General features: G+C 40.5%; 4 protein-coding genes across 7 annotated transcripts; all 4 read right to left on the bottom strand.

Moving 5' to 3' along the window:
• Positions 1–32: 32 nt before the first annotated feature.
• On the bottom strand, positions 33–1,188 carry LOC119560127 (protein takeout-like). The gene is made up of 3 exons (XM_037873478.1): positions 1,117–1,188; positions 581–1,058; positions 33–507 (listed from the first exon to the last, which is right to left on the bottom strand). Exons 1-3 carry the CDS (start codon positions 1,175–1,177, stop codon positions 312–314), a joined length of 735 nt encoding a protein of 244 aa, XP_037729406.1. The 5' UTR covers positions 1,178–1,188; the 3' UTR covers positions 33–311.
• A 4,420-nt stretch (positions 1,189–5,608) lies between these two features.
• LOC119559828 lies at positions 5,609–7,867 on the bottom strand. Its single transcript, XM_037872921.1, has 5 exons — positions 7,796–7,867; positions 7,259–7,742; positions 6,691–7,202; positions 6,154–6,631; positions 5,609–6,096 (listed from the first exon to the last, which is right to left on the bottom strand). Exons 1-3 carry the CDS (start codon positions 7,851–7,853, stop codon positions 7,007–7,009), a joined length of 738 nt encoding a protein of 245 aa, XP_037728849.1. The 5' UTR covers positions 7,854–7,867; the 3' UTR covers positions 5,609–6,096; positions 6,154–6,631; positions 6,691–7,006.
• A 333-nt stretch (positions 7,868–8,200) lies between these two features.
• Positions 8,201–15,455, bottom strand: LOC119559827 (protein Malvolio). Of its 3 annotated transcripts, none has more exons than XM_037872920.1 (11): positions 15,248–15,455; positions 15,003–15,187; positions 14,776–14,940; positions 14,568–14,706; positions 13,679–13,834; positions 13,461–13,619; positions 12,950–13,395; positions 12,773–12,888; positions 12,611–12,702; positions 12,324–12,394; positions 8,201–9,055 (listed from the first exon to the last, which is right to left on the bottom strand). In XM_037872920.1, the coding sequence occupies exons 1-11, from the start codon at positions 15,452–15,454 to the stop codon at positions 9,001–9,003; spliced, it is 1,791 nt and encodes a 596-aa protein (XP_037728848.1). In that variant the 5' UTR covers position 15,455; the 3' UTR covers positions 8,201–9,000. The 3 variants fall into 3 exon arrangements, with proteins under 3 accessions (XP_037728848.1, XP_037728846.1, XP_037728847.1); XM_037872918.1 differs by lacking the exon at positions 8,201–9,055 and adding an exon at positions 10,325–10,597; XM_037872919.1 differs by lacking the exon at positions 8,201–9,055 and adding an exon at positions 11,622–12,018.
• Positions 15,456–18,933: 3,478 nt separating this feature from the next.
• Positions 18,934–21,819, bottom strand: LOC119560736 (hematopoietic lineage cell-specific protein). 2 transcript variants are annotated; one of them, XM_037874349.1, is made up of 4 exons: positions 21,660–21,819; positions 21,274–21,484; positions 20,811–21,214; positions 18,934–20,564 (listed from the first exon to the last, which is right to left on the bottom strand). In XM_037874349.1, exons 2-4 carry the CDS (start codon positions 21,438–21,440, stop codon positions 19,486–19,488), a joined length of 1,650 nt encoding a protein of 549 aa, XP_037730277.1. In that variant the 5' UTR covers positions 21,441–21,484; positions 21,660–21,819; the 3' UTR covers positions 18,934–19,485. The 2 variants fall into 2 exon arrangements, with proteins under 2 accessions (XP_037730277.1, XP_037730278.1); XM_037874350.1 differs by having other exon boundaries at positions 21,274–21,487; positions 21,660–21,812.
• Between the last annotated feature and the right edge of the window lie 369 nt (positions 21,820–22,188).

Here is a 22,188-nt window from a genome sequence, read left to right as displayed (position 1 = left end):
TGACCTTTACCACCAACCCAACCAATTGAATATTTAAATGGAAAAAGAATGTATTTTCATTTTATTTAAATTATTATCACGACGTGAGTGTTAAATCGTATAGTTATACAGCTCGCATTTTTGTTTAAGATTCCCCTCAGTGCTGTTATTAAATAATTTATTGTTTTATATTAGCACTACTCGATCGACCTCCCCTTGTAAAACGATAGCTAACCTGAAAAGCTACCGGGTTTCAAGCTTTAGTATTTTATCCAATAAATCAGTGAGTTCAGAGTAAAGAAATCAAGTAAATGAAATCACTTCTAACCAGCCTAAAGAAAGAAATCTTTATAGAGAACCGTGGAGAAAACCCTGTTCAGTCTTTTAATTAAGAATCGACGCGTAAATTCTGTTATATCCGGTTCGATATCCACCCAATACTCATGCCAGTTTACGTTGATCCATTCGTTAGCGATTACGGAAAGATCTGTGTTGCCCACAAAAAGATCATCAAGCATTTGAATCCAGCTGAAAAAAAAAATCAGCAATGAACTAGAACCATTTTCTAAAAAATAGTACAAAAAATATATATCAAATTTACCGGTCCAAGCCCAAACTGAGACTTAGTTTGTAGATCTTAGCATATCCTTTGTTATCTACTGTAAGAGAGAACTTAGCGATAAACCGAAAGTTTTGGAAATCACTCTTGCCACGACCAGTCGCATTTAATTTCAAAGTGAGAAATTTGGAATTGAATTGAAATCGCGCCGTAGACCTCAAGCTGGGTACTCGGCCATGTATTTCAACCTGCGAACGCCTAGGGTCTCGGTCGAATCCTTGGATCTTGGTCAAGGTGGTGTTCTCAAAACCGTAGACCCATTGGTCACTCACTTTCCAGTCGTGCCAGAAGGGTTGATCGCGATTCCCCCTCTGAAGCTCGTATGGGGGTACCTTAATAGCATCCACTGGTTCTATATTCATCTGTGCCACTCCTGTTTTACCATATCGCCGGATCACCCAGTTGCCGCTGCGCAAGATACATTTGTCGTCGTGGTAGCGACACTTTTCTACATCAGAAGCTATTCAAAAAGTCAAGTTATTGACTTCTGTTTAAAGCTTGCTAAGCAATATTCTTACGCAATTGAGTGGCTGCTACCAGATGAGCAACATGTGCGAGGTATATCAAGCTCAATTGCATTATTCCCACTGACAAATGCTTAAAGTTAAACGATATTTTTATAGCTGTGAAGCTTTATGTGGTTGAAAAAGCGCTGCTAGCACCACACCCCCTATGTTAGTCTGAGTTTTGTAAACTTTACAATCTTTAATAAATTAATAATTCAATAAATTATTTTGATTTATGGGCTGTACTTTCGTACTTTTGTACTTTCTCAGCGTTCATGCGGACGGATGGACAATCGGATAGATCGACTCAGCTAGTGATCCTGATCCAAAATATACATATCTTTTAGGGTCGGAAACGCTTCCATCTACCTGTCACATACTTCCCGACTAATATTTCAGCTTTCTGAAGAAAAAAAAAGTTATAAAATCTAACCAATTCTGGAATTTCTAATCTCTGCAGTACAGCATTTATACAAATAATTACATGGTGCTTGTTAGCCACTCGCTTGAGAGTCCAGCCAAATTGTCCGGCGTTGTCCAATTCCTTCATGGCCACTCAATTCCGGAAAATTGAAGAGACTCTCAAAATGCAGATGCAATCTAAACTCCAGAGCTTAACCTTTCCCTTAAATGGGCATAGTCACCAAACTACCATGAATGTCCTTTCACTAACGAAGATGGCCCAAAACAAGAGACTCACACAGTCAGAAAATAAATAAGGTTAACCTAATTCCTATTTGATTTAATTAATCGAAGCCCATAGAATAACTATTTAACATGCTATTCAGCGGCAGCCCATAATTACCAGTTACATGCAAGTGTAAATCGGATTATCTATTATCATAATAGACATAGACGCCCCCGAGCACATTAATAATTACATCATTAACCGTTTGGGGCTATAATATTACTTTCAATAGTAGTTCCATCTTTTGAAGTCTTTGGTGTTGTCTGAGGAAATTCTGGCCAGACTAGTTTTGTTTTTTTCTTGTATCGAACACTCTATTAGCTCTTTACATTTCAGAATGGCAATCAGTTGAAGCAGCCCTAGAATCTTTATAAAACAAGAAAGGAAGTTAGCTTCGGCAAGCCGAAGCTTATATACCCTTGCAGCTATAATTATTAAATTTAAAAACACAAAAAATGATATTCCCAATAGTATAAGATAATATGTCAAAAAACACCGAAGCTATAATTTGTTTCATATTATTTTCCTACCAATTTTCCGATCGTTCCTATGGCAGCTATATGATATAGTCGTCCGATTTTGATAAAATTAAATTCGAAACTCAGAACTAATTAAAAAATGTTTTTTCCAAGCGTAGGAGGTTATATGTTAAAAAACACCGAAGCTATAATTTGTTTCATATTATTTTCCTACCAATTTTGCGATCGTTCCTATGGCAGCTATATGACATAGTCGTCCGATTTTGATAAAATTTAATTCGAAATTCAGAACTAATTAAAAAATGTTATTTCCAAGCGTTGGAGGTTATATGTTGAAAAACACCGAAGATATAATTTTTTTCATATTATTTTTCCACAAATTTTCCGATCGTTCCTATGGCAGCTATATGATATAGTCGTCCGATTTCGATAAAATTTAATTCAAAATTCAAAATTATTTAAAAATTGTTATTTCCAAGCTTAGGAGTTTATATGCTAAGAAACACCAAAGATATAATTTTTTTTCATTTTTTTGTCCGATTATTCCTATGGGAGCTATAAGATATAGTTGTCCGATCCGGCTGGTTCCGACTTATATACTACCTGCAAAAGATATAAGACTTTTGGGAAAGTTTCAGCCGGATAGCTTTAAAACTGAGAGACTAGTTTGCGTAGAAACGGACGGACAGACGGACAGACGGACAGACGGACAGACGGACAGACGGACAGACGGACATGGCTAGATCGACACGTCTAGTCATGCTGATCAAGAATATATATACTTTATGGGGTCGGAAACGTCTCCTTCACTGCGTTGCAAACTTCTGACTGAAATCAATATACCCTCTGCAAGGGTATAATGAACATATATTTTGGTCTGAGTCTGAGCTTCGCACCAGCCAGTTGGCTAATAAACATACAATTTAGATATGTAAGTATGACTCTCATATTTAAGGCCGAGAAACATGGCAGGAATGCGCAACTCATAACCTACCCCCATGTTGCTATAAAATAAATAAAGGAATTTAGCCTTATTTATACAGAACATTTCTAGCGAAAGATTATTTGGAATCTTTATCAGCCTGGAACGAATCCTCGAACAAACTTAGAAAAACGGTTTTAAGAAGAACCAACCAAGATCACATTCCGGATTTAACTGATTGATGATGTAGCTATCTTTAAAAGCCAAAATTATAAGTGCTACTTTATAAGATTTTCTTTAAGCGTATTCAAGTAGAAATTCAAAATTAAAATATTTATAATATAAATACTTATCAAGATATTTAATGACGATTCCTCTCAGTGCTATAATAAAATAATATACTGCCTTATATAATCGATTCTCTGTCGATCTCACCCCTACAAATGAGAGTAGAGAGAGAATTCATCTCAGCTCAGGGTTAAAGCTTTCCCCACACCTGCATTTAATTTTTTTCCAATAAGCACAGTTTAGAGCACTGCAATAAGGTGAAAGTAATCACTTTTATTTAAACCCGAAGAAACATATCTTTATAGGGCAACGCGGCAAAAATTATATCAAATTTTTCAAGTATTAAGAGACGAACGATTTCCGTTATTTCCGGTTCAATATCCACCCAATACTCTCTCCAGATCCGGTTCATCCATTCGTTAGCGATCACGGTAAGATCTGTATTGCCCACAAATAGGTCTTCTAACTCCTGAATAAACATTCGAAAAAAATTAAACACAAGTTTACCGATCCAAATCCAAATTAAGGGTAAGTTTGTAGATCTTAGCATATCCTTTGTCGTCAGCAGTGAGGGAGAATTTAAGAATAAACCGAAAGTTCTGAAAATCTGACTTCGCTCGACCTGTCGTGTTCACTTTTAAAGTGGGAAATTGCGATAGAAATTGAAATCGCAGCGTAGAGCTCACGCTGGGAACCCGACCATGTATCTCCACCTGCGAACGCCTAGGGTCTCGGTCGAATCCTTGGATCTTGGTCAAAGTGGTGTTCTCAAATCCGTAGACCCATTGATCACTCACGTTCCAGTCGTGCCAGAAATGCAGATCGCGATTCCCCCGCTGAAGTGTGTAGGGTGGAACTTTAATAGCGTCCTGTGGTTCCAAATTGATATCCGGTAGTCCTGTTTTTCCATACCGTCGGATGACCAAGTTGCTGCTCCGCAAGAGACATATATCATCCTGGTAGCGACACTTTTCAACTTCAGAAGTTGTTCAAAACGTCAAGTAATAGACTTCCGTTTAAAGCTTGCTGTTGCAATATTCTTACGCAATTGAAAAGCTGCTACCAGATGAGCATTATTCCCACTGGCAAATGCTCAAAGTTAAACGATATTTTTATAGTTGTGGAGCTTTACCTGGTAAAAAAGCGTTCTCTATCAAATGAATCATAGTCCTTGCAAAACGCTAAAGTCAAGTGCCTCGACTATAAGATACCTGTTACCTGATACCTGTTCCAAATTTCAATGAAAATAAAATTCTAAGTCATTTCTATTGGCGCAGCACACGTTAAGTTATTAGCATTATGGGCGTTTGTGGGAGTTAAAGCGGGTGTGGCACTCCGATCTGCATGCTTAATCCCAATATTCTAGCTTTTATAGTTTCTGATATCTCAGCGTTCATTCGGTCAGACGGACAGATGGACGGACAGACAGATGGAAACGCTTTTTCTACCTGGTACAAACTTTCCAACGAATCTAGTATACCCGTTTACTCTACGAGTGACGGGTATAATTAGAACAATTTCTTATCATATTTAAACACGGGTTAAATAGCATCTAGAAAATGTCAGTTTTCTAAGGTGGAATGTTCTATTTACGCAGATGGCCCAAAACCTTCTACAGACAGAAAATAAACAACGTTAGCCTCATAATAAATCGAAGCCTATCGAATCTATTTAACATGCAATTAAGCGTCAGCCAATAATTACCAGTTACCCCCAAGTGCAAATCGGATAATAGATATATAGAACCATGTATGAGGCCCACCAGCACACCAGACATTAATTACCACATCATTAAGCGTTTGGGGCTATAATTTTCACTTCCAGCCAACTAATCGATCATTACGCATGCAGATTTGTATTACAATTAAACGTAGCTGAAGTTTGCATCACGTTTTCGATGGGTTCAGATATTTATCAGAATCTTATATTTATAATCGATGATCTCGAAGTACAATCCATATGCACACATGAAATAAAAACAAGAGAGATCACTATAGTCGACGACCTCGATTATTAGATACCCTTCCATATATATCACATCGGCAAGGTACATATCCTTGAAAACTTAGGAAGAGTGTTTTTACCAGAACAAACCAAGAGCACATCTCGGATTAAACAGATTGTTGATTGATATGGTCAGGTCTTTATTGTCTGTAAAAATATTGTTCAGTCACCATCGAAAGAGCACAGACAAAATAATCTTTACAATTGCTCAGATTATAAAAAAAAGTTTTGATTAATTTGCATCCATATTTTCGGAATCAGTTCCTATAAATTTGAGGTAAGATGCACGTAAAATCAAATCGGAAATAAAACCAAAGCTCAGGGTTTAAGCTTTCACCACACCTGAATTAAATTTGTTTCCATGAGCACAGTTTAGAGCCCAGCAATCAAGTGAACGTAATCACTTTTATTAAACCTAAAGAAACATATCTTTATAGGGCACGGCGGCAAAAATGTTATCCAATTTTTTAAGTATTAATAGACGAGCGGTTTCGGTTATTTCCGGTTCAAAATCCACCCAAAACTCTCTCCAGTTCCGGTTCATCCATTCATTAGCGATCACGGTAAGATCTGTATTGCCCACAAATAGGTCTTCCAACTCCTGAATCCAGCTGAAAGTCAAATAGGTATAAAACTATACCGTTGAAAAAAACTAAAAACAAGTTTACCGATCCAAATCGAAATTAAGTGTAAGTTTGTAGATTTTAGCATATCCTTTGTCGTCAGCAGTGAGGGAGAATTTAAGAACAAACCGAAAGTTCTGAAAATCTGATATCGCTCGACCTGTCGTATTTAGGTTTATCATGAGAAATCGCGATATAAATTGGAACCGCGCCGTAGACCTCACGCTGGGTACTCGGCCATGTATCTCCACCTGCGAACGCCTAGGGTCTCGGTCGAATCCGTGGATTTTGGTCAATGTGGTGTTCTCATAACCGTAGACCCATTGATCACCGATTTTCCAGTCATGCCAGAAGGGTTGATCACGATTCCCACTCTGAACCTCGTAAGGGGGTACCTTAATAGCATCCAATGGTTCTATATTCATCTGTGCCACTCCTGTTTTTCCATATCGTCGGATCACCAAGTTGCTGCTGCGCAAGAGACATATGTCGTCCTGGTAGCGACACTTTTCTATTCCAGAAGCTGTTCGAAATGTCAAGTTATTGTTTTCCGTTTAAAGCTTGCTGTTGCGAAACACTTACGCAATTGATTAGCTGCAACAAGGTGGGCAACTAGTGCCAGATATATCAAGCTCAATTGCATTATTCCCACTGACTAACGCTTTAAACTAAGTGATATATTTATAGTTGCAGAGCTTTAACCCGTTGAGCAAGCTTTTCCTAGCGAATGAATCAGAATCCTTTGCTACAGCTGAAGAACTTCGATAAAAACAAATACAAATCAGTATGGATATTTCACACTTAAACCCAATTGAAAGAGCATACGGAAAATATATATGTTATTTATAATCTAAATGAATACATCTAGGTATTTAGGAAAGAACATAAACTTGAACTTTTAATCTCTATAAAAGTCGTCATATGGTAGCTTGTCAGCCACTCGCTTGAGAACCGACTGAACCAGTTCATCCACTGCGGAAGTGATACCCTTGCGAAGGGTATGCCAAATATCCAGCCACTTGGCGTTGGCCACGTCGTTCATGGCGTCACTCAACTCCGGATTATTGAAAAGATTCTCAAAATTCAGATGCACGCTGATGAGGGCGGGTCTTAGAGATCAAGTTCTAATCAGTAGAAAGCATAATCTTACCCCTGCACATCCAACAAGCACTTGACCTTGGCTATCTCAGCATAGCGCTTGTCATCTCCGCGAAGTTTCTCCAACGCCCTCACTTTGCAACGGAAACGGCACTCCTCGATCTCAACCAGGGCATGACCTTTACCCTGAACGGGCACAGTCAGCAGACTACCGTGCATCTCGTAGAACCCATCTAGTTTCAACAATGGTATCCAGCCACTTAGCTCCAGCACTCGCGGCAGGTCCGCGTCAAATCCTTTGGACTCCGCCACTGTAGCGTCCGCGAATCCACTTACGGTTAAGTTGTGGAATCTCAGATCCAACGTCGCCGGGTCACCTGGTTCTATCCGACTAACCATAACATTCTCAAATAAAATGGAATCGAGGGCCTCCAATCCAATGGAGGCCAGACCCTTGGGGTACAATCGAAGAATTCGGGTAACTGTTTCTGCCACGCAGACGGAATCGCCAGCCTTACACTTTTCAATCTCAGGAGCTACAAGTTGTACAAGTGAGCAAGGGTCTAATAGAGAATGTCCTTCCACTTACGCAGCTGTCCCAAAACGACAGCCCTCCACAGACAGAAAATAAATAAGGTTAACTTCATTTCGATTCGGTTTAGTGTCAGCTCATTAATGAATGGGCTTGCGACCAACTATTCGCTTTTATAGGTTGTTAAGAGTCTGCGAATAATTACTAGGTTACATGCATATGCAAATCGGATAATAGTCATTTCAATGAATGGATATAATAGATATCGACACCCGCACCCACTCCTGACATCTAACACTACTTAGAATAATCGATTTAATTATTATCGGGCTGTAATTTTCACTTTCAATCACCTAATGGGTCATTATAGGGCTAATTTGTATTACAACTAATCGTATCCGTAGTTTGCAACACGCTTTCGGTTGGTTCGTAATTTAGAAAAATAAAGAACACCATACACGATTCTTCTTAGTATATTACAATATTTTATTTATAGCGATTTTTGTACACAACAATTTTAAAATATATGTATGCGGCTAGCTAGGAGATGATGGACTCCACTGGACCTTCAGTTTTCATTAAAAAGTGCAGCTTTAAAAAGGATATCTTAGGTTAAACAGTACAAAATAAATACAAAGTACAAAGTTTCTCTTTTTAAAAATTTGATAAATAATTACTACACACATTCAATAGAGAGATACAATGATACAATTTTACAGACGAATTTAAACACGTTTAGAAATGTGGTTCGATTTACGCTCAGTTAATTTCACAGCCTTATTATTAATAGACTTTATAACTATTTGCTTTAATTAAAAGTGCTTTCGATTAGTGATAATTTAGACGATATCATGGATTTTTTTGTCTCTCATCGCTTTTAGTAAGTAGTGTTCATTACCCATTTTTGGTTTGCATTAAATTAGAATTTAGTTATTGTGTTACACTGATCCCAGGTCCTCTCGGAGGACCCCTTAAAAAAGAATACCCGAAGCGACAACGGACGCCAATCCCATCTCCGCCAGCCAGGTCAAGTCGCATTTCGACCTGACCCCGGAGCACTCTGCCACATCGTGTCCGTTGTCGAGTGGTTTGTGACGGCGGCGGCATTCACGGAGCCAATTTGAACGCCGCCGCTAGCTGAGGACCACGTGCTGACCCCCAGTTCCGTTCAGGTTGCTGCTGGGGCAGCCCAGCTCGTTGTTGTTGCTGTTGGTGAAACAAACCTCCTCACTGCCATCGGAATCAGTGCAGCACAGTAATGGCTACGCATCCTCACCGTCCAAGCCCTCCGCCTCTTGGTCGGCACTCGTGGCAATCCTGCAAGGAAAGTGATGGGGGAAAGTGTTATAAGTGAGTGATGATTGATGGTTGATGCAGGGTATATGTGAGGTTGGTTGAGTGCGATTCTCTCGTCAATGCAATATTTATCTAAATCGAAATTACAGAAGAGTTCAGTAAAATTCGCAAAGATTTTAAATTGTCAGGATAGAATAAAGATGACCAGCATAAAGTTCATGATCAAGCTAGCATTTCTTATAAAAAATACTTCGACATCCAACGATCCAATTAAATACTATAGACGATTGAGTACAAAGTTGTTTAGTGAGTTATTTTAATGTTTTTATTAAAGGCTTAAAATAAACTAGCCATATTTTTACATTATTCGGTAAATAGTTATTTGTACAGGCATGTAATACGAACATACATCTGCTATTTTAACTTATCTACACCTTTTACTAAGCTTATTACGAGTGTTATATTTGAGAATCAGAAAAACGCAACACGTATTGTTGTCTTCTATACTTTTAACTATGTATGAAAACGAATTGCCATCAGTATCTACATATCTTAAAAAACATAATCATATCCCCATAAAAAAAAGAATATACCAAATTAATATTTGTAGCGTGATTATTAACATTACATATATAAAACAACTTAAAATGTTGTGGTATGAAATATTTCATTTTATTTAGTTCTTACTTTTGGGGAAGTATTTCTATCGAAAAGTTCTGTACAAAGAGGGCAAGCTAAAAATGTAATTTTGAAGGCTTTTAATTTAAGTGAATACCAGTCTGTGTGCTGTTAAGTTTATAGAAATTTTGACAGCCCAATATTTTTTATTAGATTTTAAATTTTATCAGTGTTATAACAATTCGGCTTTTTAGATAAACATTCGTTATAGCCCTATTGTTTTTATCAGCCCACCGGAATTCCCTCCCTCTAGAATTTAACAATCGTCTTAATTATCTAAACATAACAAAGACAACAAAAATAAATGTATAACTCAAGAAAAAATGAAATTTCTATTCAGTTCACATACATATAGTTAGCCAAAACAGATAAAAACGCATCATGAAATTCCTAAACACATTTAATTCACACGTAAACAAACAAGTTCAAAGCAAACATAGTAAAAAGTAAAAAACCACCAGCGAACACAAAAACGAAATTTGTATTTTTATTGTCTGGAAAAGAGAGTGGAAAGTTTTGTGAAATTCTTTTATTTCTAGTGTTAATAAATATGTCTACTAATATACATACATACAGAATCTAAAATGTACATAGTGATTTATACAAAACGTCTAATATCAACAAAGTGTATTCAAAAGAGTAGTACGTACAATTCATCTAATAATTACACTAAGAAAGATCATCTAAAGGGAAAATACTTAAAGTGCACGATCTTAGGACCATAAATTCTTTACAAGACTTACATAAATTTCAAATTGTACAATCTATTAGTTTAGGTGAGGAAATTTGACTTAAAACTATCTTAATTGGCTTCGTTGGGTGAGATTCTGATTTGGATTCTGAATGGAGTTTCTTGCGATTCCATTATCGTTAAGCGTCAGCTCGCTATATACATTATATGCAGGATCCGATCCAGAAGTCAAGTGGTAGTAGTTCACGTTGATGAGGCCCCAAGCAAAGAGAAAAAATCAGTTTTGACCAGCACATTTTAGGGCGCGGCGCATTTTGGCCATGATATTTAAAGTCAAGTGAACAAAAATGGATTTTTATTTTGGTACCCTCTTAATTATTTCAATGGTCATGGCACGCGTTCTACAATCGATCGAAATTCGGCCAATTCAATTAGCTTCGATTTTGATTCGCATTGGATTATGTTGCATTGAAATTTTGCATATTATGCGCAATTCTTTAGAAATTAATTTTGAATATATTCGATCAAAAAGTTTCGAAAAGTGATTTCAATTTGTTTGTATCAGTGCCAAAAAATCCATTTCCACATAAATATAAGGTATAATTTTGTGGACGTCGTGTGTGTGTTTTTTTGTTTAAATTTGTTTTTGTGTTTGTCAATTTAAAATAGTTGGTGGTTTTTATTGTTGTTGTTTTGTGTATTTGTTTCGCACATTTCAATTAGCCACAAATGAATGGGAAACGAGAAACATCAATCAATCCAGTCGAGTAGTAGACACCGAGTATAAGAGTGGGGTGTATATGGATAGAACGGATAAGGGGAGAGTGGTGAAACACACAGACACATACAGAGAGTACAGGGTTTCCAAGTACATATAATAAAAGAAAAATGTCATGATACAAAATTATTTGAATATTAGCCACGATTTTTTTTAATATTTTAGTACGACTTAGATGATAAATGAGCCACGCCCAATGTGCTTTATGCCCGTTGCCAAAAAGTACACTTAAAATAATCTAGAGGATCGTATAACTAACTCTTATAAAGCTTAATTGTTATATAATAAAACATTCGTTAAAGCAATTTTGGAATTTTTATATTCCGTCCATTATTTTGCAGTAATTCCTTTTAATTCCGATCATTCTCCATTTCTAGACCGGCTTCTCTTGACACTTATGGCCAAATACCAATTACCAACGAATTGAAAGACTTTTCGAGTAATACTTAGTGATAAATGCAATTTTATTTAACATGCTAAGCGCCAAAGCCTTACGAGTACATAATACCCATTACTCGATAAAACAATCAGTGGAGACTTACCAGTGTCACGCTTACTATCTATAGGACCCCATCGTTGATGGGTAAATGCTTTCTATATACAAACGTAGTTCCCCTAAAGACATGCCTTACAAATTCTAAGGGTTGCGTAGAGCCCTACTAGGTACTTGTTAGTAGTGTTAAGCGTGTGATTTAGTGTTAATATCACAAGAGTGTGTGTGGGGGAGTCTGGCCTGAATGAGTCACTGGGATGATTCAGTTAGGCACTTTCTCCGAGACGGTATCGAGACCTTTCACCGTGTTAGTAGCAGATTCGCCTACAACTAAGGTTACATCACTGTGAAGAATCGAGAGAAGAGAGCATAGCAAGATACGATTTGGGGGTTTAGTTTCGGTTCAGAGATCGTAACCAAATGTAAATTAGTAGAGGAGAGGATAGAGCTTACAGATGGGTATAGGATTAGGATAAATTAGAAGTAGTAAAGCCAATTTGGTAAAAGAACAGTGCAGGTAGAAACTTAGTAACAAGCTATAGGTTAGAAAGGATAGCTACTAAAGAAGGATATGCAGATCGAGAGAGTTTGTGCATTTGAGTGTGTTGTGGAGGATGATGTGGCTGGGTGAAACAAATCCGGAACATACCTGGCATACGTCGAGTTGGCGTTCTTTATCGAAAAGCTGTTCTGGCTTGGCAACACGAAGCGCTGCACCCACTGTAAAAAGAGAATACCTTGAGTACCAGTAGATGAAGTAGGCATAAGCCCCCAAAAGCCCCCAAGAACCATATGTGGTCAGTCACGTAATTTGATAAAGTCAGTTCATTGATGGCGGTATCTGCGATGCTTTAAAATGTGTCAAAACGTTCGCCTAATTTGTGATTCGCTAAGTCCGATTGATAAGTGCCCCAAGTGGAGGCGAAAAACACTCACCCGACTGTTCATCAGACGCTGATTGCCCATGCAGGCAGCCATGTGTATCACAAGGTATAGGTTAAACAGTAAATAAAGAATGGCAAATATGCCTGCAAATAGCAAGGAAGAAAGGAAACTATTAGCAAAAGTTTATAGTATTAGAAAGAATTTTATACTCACAGACTAGGGCCAGCAGGCCGCCTTTGATTTCCATGCTCTCAACCTGCACCACCACAAAGTATAAATTTACGCCAATCACAACAATGGTGAGCATTATGGACACGATTTTGTTTCCCCTGTAAACAAAGCAAATTAAACATTGCCCGAAAGTCAATTTAAAGCCACTATATCACTCACACTCCATTGACGAACTCGCCCATAATGGCGGCGCAGGAGGTGAATGCAATGGTTGGTATGGCAGCGAATGGCAGCTGGAGCGACATCACGGCATTCAGGATGTCGTTCATGCTGGTCAGATCCTCCATCTTGCTGAACATGGCCAGGCAGAAGGTGGGAATAATGGCAATGCAGCGCGTGACCAGCACGCGACACCAGCGAGGCCACTGCAGGTTCAGGAATCCTTCCATGGAGAACTGTCCCGCATAGGTGCCCGTCATGGTGGAGCTCTGACCCGCGGCCAGAATGCCCACGCCCCAAATGTACATGGCCACGGCGCCGAAGGTGCAGCCAAGGAAGAGTCCACCTTTGTACAGATCCGCATCGATGATGGCAGTTCCATTCACACTGTCCACGAATGACATTTTGGCATCCTCGTACATGGACTTGTCTTTACACACATCAAGCTAGTGGGTCACAAAAAGTTAACCATCAGTCTATGATTATTTGTATCTTAAGATCGTCTACTTACCACATCATTGTTCGTTTTTCCATACATGCCATGCGCAAACACAGCCACCACAAACAGATTGATAATGAAGGACACAAACAGAGCTACTGATGCCTCTATAAAGAAGTAGAAATTCGCCTCGCTTACTTTCTTTGGCTGGCGACGATCTATATCGCGGGACTATAAACAGAAACCAGGTTAAAGTCAAGAAATTACAAGAGAAGTGTGTGGTATTATACCTTAACCAAGGCCGAGTGCAGGTAGAGATTGTGGGGCATTATGACAGCACCTACTACGCCAACAGCTTGCAGCAAGACGTTCGAATTGCAGTCAGAGCACCAGGGCACAAACATCCCCTCGAGAACTTCTCCTTGATTTGGGGCTGACACAATGTACTGAAAAAGATAAGCAAGGGAGTTAGGTTGACTCATTAATTACTAGTTTCAAATTGATAATATGGACAAAACCAAATTCCCCTAAGATTACTTGTTTTCTGAAAGGATGACATAAATAATTATATTCATTTGTGAAGAAATTCCCCATTTAAATATTTGTTTATACTCTATAAAAAATCCCCAATGGATAATTGTAAAATTCTGCATTGTATAATCAAACTGATAAGGTCTGCCATTATATAGCCCATCTGGAAATTGTTTGTCATATCCGGCAGCATCATGTGCCTGGCCATCGTCAGATGTAGAACCCAGCACCCCTGGCCAGAACCCCTCGAAATGTGCAAGTACAGCTTATCTAATCAAGTGGGTCTCCGACTGGGGCAGACAGCTCAAGAACAATTGTTTATTATCTGGGACGTAAACATGACGCTGTCGTAAATTTAAGAGTAAGAATAAGGGTTGCCTTTTTTTAATGAACAAGTTATATTGAAAAAACATCAAATGAAAATGGTCTGTTTTATGAGAAGTAAAACAGCTTCCGAAAAATTGTATTTGATTGCTCTCGCCACAATTGTTTAAACAAAATTTATTTGCACTCACGTCTGGCAAGTAATTTCCTAACTACTTTATGGACTTAAAGCTAGGGGAATTTTTCGTAGATTTCGGGGATTACTTTAAGCACTAAAGACGGTACTTTAATGTGGGGACTTTTTTGGGATGCTATTTAACTTACCTCATATCCAAAGGAGACAGCCATTATGGTGATGAGTGTGCCGAATAGGAACTCCAGCTTGCGTAGACCGTATTTGTCCAGAAAAAGGAACGTGAACGTGTCGACAATGGTAATCAACACGCCGCCCCACAAAGGCACACTGCAAAACAGGGGAAAGTACCGCATGAGAACTGGGTATTTCAATATTCCGCGCATTAGGTATGCTTACACTTTATTCGACAGCAGGTATATGGCAATGGCCGTGCCAATAACCTCCTGCATGTCGGAACCAATAATGGCTATCTCAATCATTATCCAGAGGATCCAACGTGGCAGACGCTTGTACTGCCTGTAGCACATCTCGGCCAGATGGAGGCCTGTGACAACGCCCAGTCTATAGGCAGATTGTAGACAGTTAGATTTCTATTTCTTGGGGAAACTTAGAGACCCACTCACCTTGCAGCCAAGCGTTGCATAAGCAGGCCCAAGACGGTGGCCCACAGCAAGACCCACAAGATCTTGTACTTGGCCGCCGCACCAGACTGCATATCGGATTCGATGTTACCGGGATCCAGATACGCAATGGACATAAGAAAACCGGGTCCCGTGAAGGCCCACAGCTTGCGAAAGCTGAAACCAACCTGCAGAGTACAAGATAATGGTTTAAGTTTATTTCATTTTCGATTTTCGAGCAGACTCACATTTGTGCGATCATCATCGGGTATGAGGACCTTCTCATCGCTGAAGTAGGCCTGCTTGGCGGCGGGTTTCAGATAGGTCGTCTCGTTGAGTATCTGCTGGTGGTGCAGATGGCTGCTCCGCTGGCTGCCTCCGCCGGATCCACCGGCGGACTCGCCCGGTCCATCTCCACCGGCGCCCGGCTCGTGGTAGGCCTCATTTGAAGACATGCTGGAATGGAGAAACGCAATTAGACTTGGTCAGATTCGAGTTTCCACATGCTCCTATTTCTGTCCACTGCCCGTCACCGACTATTCTAATCTGTGTTTGCTCTGCGATTGTTTCACCTGCCATCAGCGTATAATTCTCACAATTTCCATTTAATTGAGCATCTGCGTGTGATTCCAGCTCAATTAGCATTATCATAGTGCAAACAACAAACAAATGATTTTTGCACCATATAACTTTATCAGCAATATATGTATTCTATTTGAGTTTAGACAATTTCATCATAATCCAGACCAAAGTCAAAGCAACACGTTTTAGGTTTTTGCGGAACGTGCATAGCAAAAAAAATAAATAAATAACAAAAGTAGTTTCTGATAAGGCAAAATTACTAAATTCCATTTTATGTATATTCACTTGAATGAGTGCCTTATGAGGAAATAAAACACTGGTCTGTGAATCATACTGTCCAGTAATTGAAATTCCTTTGTGCAGTTTACCACAGAAATCTTCCAGATATGTATGCATTTTTGTACAAACCCATTTGCATTGGGCAATCGTTGGATATGGCTTGTTAAAAACAAGACTACTGAAGAGAAATACGAGAGACCATTGACCTGCGTATCGTTATGAATTTTCGGATACTGTTTATTGGGTAAAAAGCGATTACAAGTGCATTTTGGATGGGGATGCCTGAGCAGCCAAGAGCTCTTTAAAACGTATTGTTGTGTAAAGAGCCAAGTGGCTCACCTTGACAAACGCTGCTGCCCCACTGATGCTATATATCTGCTATAAGGCTTTCCACATCGCTTCATTGATGACGGACGGAGCGGAGCAACAAAGACAAAGAGCCCGAGAGCATCGGGCGATGTCTACTTGTATGTGGCATTTAATCGGGTGTACATTATGTGGTATTTGGTATATATCAACCGAGTTGGCCAAATCAAGGCGCCATTAATGGAGCCCCCAACGCGCCTATTACTCGGTGCAATGTTTTTTAGACAAAACTGTAACGAATCGACGGAGTGTCTAGTTCATTGGAACACTTATAATATATTTCAAAGCCTGCCCTGTTTACCCAGCTGTACGGCAATACCCACGCCCCCAAAACGGAACTCAACCGATAAGCGTATAATCAGCTACGTGTTAGCCTTCCATTTTTTTACCAAATCAGACACAGTAAATTATGATAATTGGTAAGAAAAAAGAGCGCAAAATTTCAGGGCTTTTACCAATTGAGTGACCAAATTAATGGTTATTTTTCCATTTTTGTGTTGTCAACAATTCGGTTTATTTTGGTATAACATATGTATATTTTCTGAACTGCGTACCATTTTGCGCTGTCAGCGCACATAAACAATTTAATTTAAAACACTTGACAACAAAAAACGAAATATTTCGGAAACAAGATAACAGTAATTTGAAAATAGAAGAGCCATACTTATCAGCAGTAGATTGTTAATTCGCTTGTTGTTTAAAAACAGCGCATTAACTGTAGTTATACGCTTTCTGCCTGAGATTCATTGGGTTCTAAAATTTGTGTTTCTATGGAAGTGAGCAGGCAATAAAGATGAATTGCGTCTGGGAAACTAGCCCATTGTTAGGGGATTTTAAAGTGCCAAACGCGCGTCAACAAACAATTGTTTTTACGGTTATTTACGGTTAAGAACTATACACTTCGCTCTTTGCCGGTAAGGGAGAGAGGGGTTGTGCGGGGAGGGGAGAAGAAAGAGGAAGAGAAAGAGCACCACGTTTTGTTATTAGCACAGCACACACCTGCGTGCGCACTCACCCATACACGCGCACAATCACACACACATAGCACAAAATATTGATGGAGATGTAAATTATTGGATAACTTTAGTTAACCACTTCCTAGCAATTAACAAGGCTTACTCGCAGATGTGGGGACGCCAAGGGGTAACTAATTGGAGCCCTCGCCTTTATTATATCACACTCGGCACTTATTGCTGCTTATAAATGCATTTTCCCGAACTTTTCTCGCGGAGCAATATACGAATTCTGTGACGTGACGTTGGGTCGGCAGAAACAAAAGTGATGAGTGCAGTGCAGCGACAAAACAACGACGAAAAACAGTTGAAGAAGCTGAGCGGGGTCTTTGGCTGCCAATTGTTGACTTAGTTAACGGCAATTGACGAGCGTACAGGCAATTTGTGCTCTGCCCGCGAGCGCTGCTCTTTGTTTATTAATTTTCCTCGCAATATTTGAGATTCTGGCACCAGCTGCTTTCTTTTGCACGCACACACGCACACTCTCTGCGGCCGATGTGGCAACCTGCGACCACTCTCTCTCTTCTTCGACTTGCCGAAATCTGGCAACTCTCTTGCGATACACTACCTTATCGGCCAAACTGAAGTTTAAACTCTGAGCCCCCGCGATCGAGTGACTATAGCTTTTGGCGGTAGCCCCTATTTATTCGAAATACTTTACTCTCGCGTACTGATAGCGGAGAGAGTGCGCGAGAGAGCGCCTAGAGTACACTTGTTGAAGAGGGATTTTTTGATAATGCCTGAGGATTCTTTGAGTGGCCAGAAAGACCACCTGAGATTTAAACCTGACATTTGAAATACCGGTTTGTCAAACGACCTCGACAATTTCACTCTCTCTTTCCCGCTCTCTCTCTCTCTCTCTCTCTATTATCGTTAACCACAGGTTACCGTTACCGTTAGTCAGGTTGTGTGCTGGGAATTACTATATGGTCTATTCTCATTTAACGGACAATCAGAACTTAATTTCCCCACGTTGTTACTAACACGCAAACTTTATCGTAATACCCTCTCAAAATTAAATATATAAATCAACTTTATCGGCTACAACTTTGATTTCGCCTGACACTTCTTTCGATTGCGATCCGTCGCCAATAATTGTGATAAATCTTATCAAGTCGCCGCTTCTTTTGGGTTGCCGCTCAAATTTACAACTTGGGCGTACTTTCCACTTCTGTATGGTTTTTTAACTGATTAATCAGCACAATGCAAAGTTCTCTTTCTTTGTTGAACCCACATATGTATGTACATATGAATGTACATATGCACCAAACATGATTCATGGCAGTAAGTGGCTCTTGTAACTTTTTCTACAATTCCAGATTACAATGCGTTCGGTAAGCGGCTGATAAGAAATACGATCCATTGAAGAAAGGCCTTGGGAGTCCTACCCCAAATTAGAGATGCCCTCGTGATGTTATAAAGAACCTGACATATTTTTTCTTATCATGTACAAATTTGTAGATCCCCTATCTCAATAAATAAATAAATTAAAAAAGATTTATGTATACTTTGGAAATGATTTAAAGGAAAAGAACATATTTTCAACAAAGAAATGTCCAGACTGGGAACATTTAAAATGTAATTTATGTGTGACATTAACAATCTGGGGAACAAATGACCTAGATTTTTGATTAATTTTTAACTTTAAACTCCCAAGGCTAGAATATCCCCAAACTACGACAAACAACACTTGATTAGTTGTTCATTAACTTTATTAATTATGTATTTATTTTTCAAAAGAGCAGACTTTTTGTTGTGACTGTCTTCAACATTAGATAACCTGACGCAGGAAACTCTCGTAGACTTTATACAATTTAAAAAGAGCAAAATCGTTACTTGACACATTTAGCTTTATAACCAACGTATAAAATATGAAATGGGCACTATGTTAATTGGCCCACAAATCGCTTGGGTGAAACATAAATAGCTTGGCATATTTTCTTTGAAAAATATACATACGTGTTAAATACAAAGAATGTAAAATGCAATAAATGATATATAAAATATGGAATACCTCGATAGGTTCAAATGCTAGTATAACAAATTACAATAATAATTTCAATCTCTAGCCGTTCGTTGCACATAATTTTGAGGAATTAGAGGGGAAACAATGGATGGGGAGGGGACATGCGAAATGGGTTGGGTTAGTAGCGAATCGGTTTATAATCCAACATCAGTATTATCGTTTTCGTTAGTATGTAAATACAATTTGATTTTGTTCTATCGCGAATTTCAATTGGAAGCATTTAGGAGTTTTGCCCCACAACCTGCACATAGTTGGCCGGGAAGAGCCCGTAGCGGTTCTTGCACAATCCCCGCCACCACCCATCGTCGATCTTCTCGATGTGGGTGATCACATCATCTGGGTCGAAGGATATCTCGTCGTCGTCCGCCGCCTGGTAATCGTACAGGGCAATGGCATGGATGCCAGTGTCCTCCAGGTAGTCGGCCAAGTTGTCAGAGTTCGCGTAGATTGCCTCCTCAGACGCGGTTGCTCCGCCACTTGTAGCGACTGGCTCGGAAGCGGCTCCATTCGTGGGCGGCAACGGTGAGGCAGCCTTAATCTCGGCCTGGTTTTGGTACAGCGGCTCCTCTTCGGCTACTGGCTCAGGCTCGGCTTGAGGTTGTGGTTCAGGTTGGACATGGGCTTGAGGCGTTGGCTCATGCGCTGGCGAGTTCGGCTCGCTTCTGGGAGGCGTCGCCACGGTTTCCACCTCTATCTGGGGCACCACATCCGGTGGCGGAGCTGCAACCTTGGCAACTGGAGCTGCCTCTGGCTCTGGAGCGGGGGCAACTGCAGGAGCAGGAGCAACCACAGCCGGAGTTGGCGCTGGCTCCTCCTTTGCTTCTACTTTAACAGGCTGAGCCTTGGGAATGACGATGGGTTCCTTGCGTGCAGGAGGAGTTTCCGATACTGGCGACTGCATTTGGTTAAATGCACTGATCGCGTTGCCAATGCCTCCGGTTCGACCCGTCTGAATGGCCGCCCTGCTGCCCTTGGGCGGGGGCGTGTCCGAGGAGGTACGGGGAGTATTCTCAGCCACAGTCTTCTTGGCGGCTTCCTCGCGATCCCGCTTATCCTTGGCCTCACGCAGGCGCTTCTGCTCCTCTGCCCGCTTACGTGACTCCTCCTCGGAGTTCTTGGCCAGATTCTCGAACTTGGCGCGCAGATTGGAAGGCTTGGCGCCTTCGATTACGGGCTTGACCTTGTGGTCCACCTGGCTGGCATGCTTCTGCGGGGCCTCAATGTGGTCCCAGCCAACGGCAGACTTGTCCTTGCGATCCTCCTGTACTCCAAACTTGCCGCCAAAGCCCTTGGAGTAATCTAAGGTAGGAAGACGAGATTATATAGGTAATTAGTCGAACTTTAGTTGAACTTTAAAACTTAAGCTTTAGAAAATCGAGTTAAGAACTTGTTATCTTATTACTCTGGGTACGACAATAGTCTACCACATTTAAGGCATAAGATTTAACACGATATATATAAAGAATGGAAGTCGTAACAGCTATTAAAAGATTAATTTTTTTGTCTTTTACTGCATTGATTTAAAATTCGAGATAGGTCACTTACCCTTCTGGGACTCGTGCTTCTCCACCTTCTCAATGTGATCCCAGCCCACGGCCGATTTGTCCACGCGATCCGACTGCACTCCGAACTTGCCTCCAAAGCCGGTGGCGTAGTCCTTCTGGGATGCGTGCTTCTCCACCTTCTCGATGTGGTCCCAGCCAACGGCAGACTTGTCCTTGCGGTCCTCCTGCACGCCAAACTTGCCCCCAAATCCATCGCTGTAGTCCTTTTGCGAGGCGTGTTTGACCACCTTGCCCTGGTAGTCATGACCCACAGCCGACTTGTCCATACGGTCCTTCTCCACGCCAAACTTTCCACCGTAGCCGTATCCGGCATTCTGATCCTTCAGCAGCTGCTTCTTTTTGTCCAGATCGGCCTGCTCCGTCTCCTCGCGCAGCTTGTCCATGCTAAAATAAAGGAACAATGAACCTGACATTGAGTTTCTCGAGAAAATCGAATGACTCACTCGATGGTGCCGGCGGTGCGACCGCTGCCGTCGATGGTCTTTGACCCCCACCGCTGCTCCTGCTCGCTGACATCGTTGACAAAGTCGGGATCCGTCTCCCAGTCATCGTCCTCCGCTGAGGCGGCACTGGTGGCCTGAATCTGGTGACCGGCGCTTGCCTTCCACATTCTGTTTACGGGTTTCTGCTAACTGGCTACTCGCTTATCCTTATCTGCTGGGTAGATAAACACCATAACGAGTGTGAGTTGTCGGGACAGGTTTTTTGGAGGGGGCTCCGGTTGCGTTTCGTGGCCAAGATAACAAGACACAAAACACCGAAGAAGGGAGGGGCCGACGCCGGATCGAGAACAAGGCGCCTCTGGCGATATATGTGTGTATATACTCACATCCCGGTGACTAACTGCAGGGGGAAACTGCTGATCTGATGGCGTGCCGCTGAAACCTTCTGAAGTCGCAAATTTCCGGGCGGAGGAGGGTTAAAAAATTGATTCATAAATTGGACCAACTAATATCGATTAACGATAGGCCTCTGACAATAAAACGGGAAACAAACTAGAGATGAGTGGGCCACTCACGATACTAATCGAATCATTAGGTACACTATCGAGGACTGGTACCGATAGTAAACAAAAGTGGTTGTACCGAAAATCGAACATTATAACGAGAACGAAAGCTAACATCGGCAAGCTGAATTTTGAATACCCTTACAAATAACTTGAAAAACTTACTTTACTAACTTTACCCTTTTCAACCTATAGCCTAGTACTCAGATCGGCTAACAGTTTCACTAGTCGAAAAATCTTATTCTTTGTAGTGTGACCGAAGTTTTCAAAGTTCACCCGCCATGCATGTGGCATGGTCTTACTGTCAAGCAGCTGGGTTTGTTGACAAACGGAAAACAAATCAATTGGAGCA

Source organism: Drosophila subpulchrella, unplaced genomic scaffold, assembly GCF_014743375.2.
Source record: "Drosophila subpulchrella strain 33 F10 #4 breed RU33 unplaced genomic scaffold, RU_Dsub_v1.1 Primary Assembly Seq354, whole genome shotgun sequence".
Lineage (NCBI taxonomy): Eukaryota > Metazoa > Arthropoda > Insecta > Diptera > Drosophilidae > Drosophila > Drosophila subpulchrella.
Note: the sequence above shows the minus strand (reverse complement) of the source record. Positions and strands in the feature narration are given on the sequence as shown.

What these genes read in the sequence shown, in the direction of transcription:
- LOC119560736 (XM_037874349.1), bottom strand. Translation starts at nt 21,440, where the DNA reads ATGTGGAAGGCAAGCGCCGGTCACCAGATTCAGGCCACCAGTGCCGCC. An exon ending in CGCACCGCCGGCACCATCGA is followed by an intron (nt 21,215 to 21,273) that starts GTGAGTCATTCG and finishes CCTTTATTTTAG; the next exon opens with CATGGACAAGCTGCGCGAGG. An exon ending in GAAGCACGAGTCCCAGAAGG is followed by an intron (nt 20,565 to 20,810) that starts GTAAGTGACCTA and finishes TTCCTACCTTAG; the next exon opens with ATTACTCCAAGGGCTTTGGC.
- LOC119559827 (XM_037872918.1), bottom strand. Translation starts at nt 15,454, where the DNA reads ATGTCTTCAAATGAGGCCTACCACGAGCCGGGCGCCGGTGGAGATGGA. An exon ending in AGCGTCTGATGAACAGTCGG is followed by an intron (nt 12,395 to 12,610) that starts GTGAGTGTTTTT and finishes CTCTTTTTACAG; the next exon opens with TGGGTGCAGCGCTTCGTGTT. An exon ending in GCCAACTCGACGTATGCCAG is followed by an intron (nt 10,598 to 12,323) that starts GTATGTTCCGGA and finishes TAATGTATATAG; the next exon opens with CGAGCTGACGCTTAACGATA.
- LOC119560127 (XM_037873478.1), bottom strand. Translation starts at nt 1,177, where the DNA reads ATGCAATTGAGCTTGATATACCTCGCACATGTTGCTCATCTGGTAGCA. An exon ending in GGTAGCAGCCACTCAATTGC is followed by an intron (nt 1,059 to 1,116) that starts GTAAGAATATTG and finishes CTTTTTGAATAG; the next exon opens with CTTCTGATGTAGAAAAGTGT. An exon ending in CTCAGTTTGGGCTTGGACCG is followed by an intron (nt 508 to 580) that starts GTAAATTTGATA and finishes TTTTTTTTTCAG; the next exon opens with CTGGATTCAAATGCTTGATG.
- LOC119559828 (XM_037872921.1), bottom strand. Translation starts at nt 7,853, where the DNA reads ATGAAGTTAACCTTATTTATTTTCTGTCTGTGGAGGGCTGTCGTTTTG. An exon ending in TGTCGTTTTGGGACAGCTGC is followed by an intron (nt 7,743 to 7,795) that starts GTAAGTGGAAGG and finishes TACAACTTGTAG; the next exon opens with CTCCTGAGATTGAAAAGTGT. An exon ending in TGCTTGTTGGATGTGCAGGG is followed by an intron (nt 7,203 to 7,258) that starts GTAAGATTATGC and finishes CGCCCTCATCAG; the next exon opens with CGTGCATCTGAATTTTGAGA.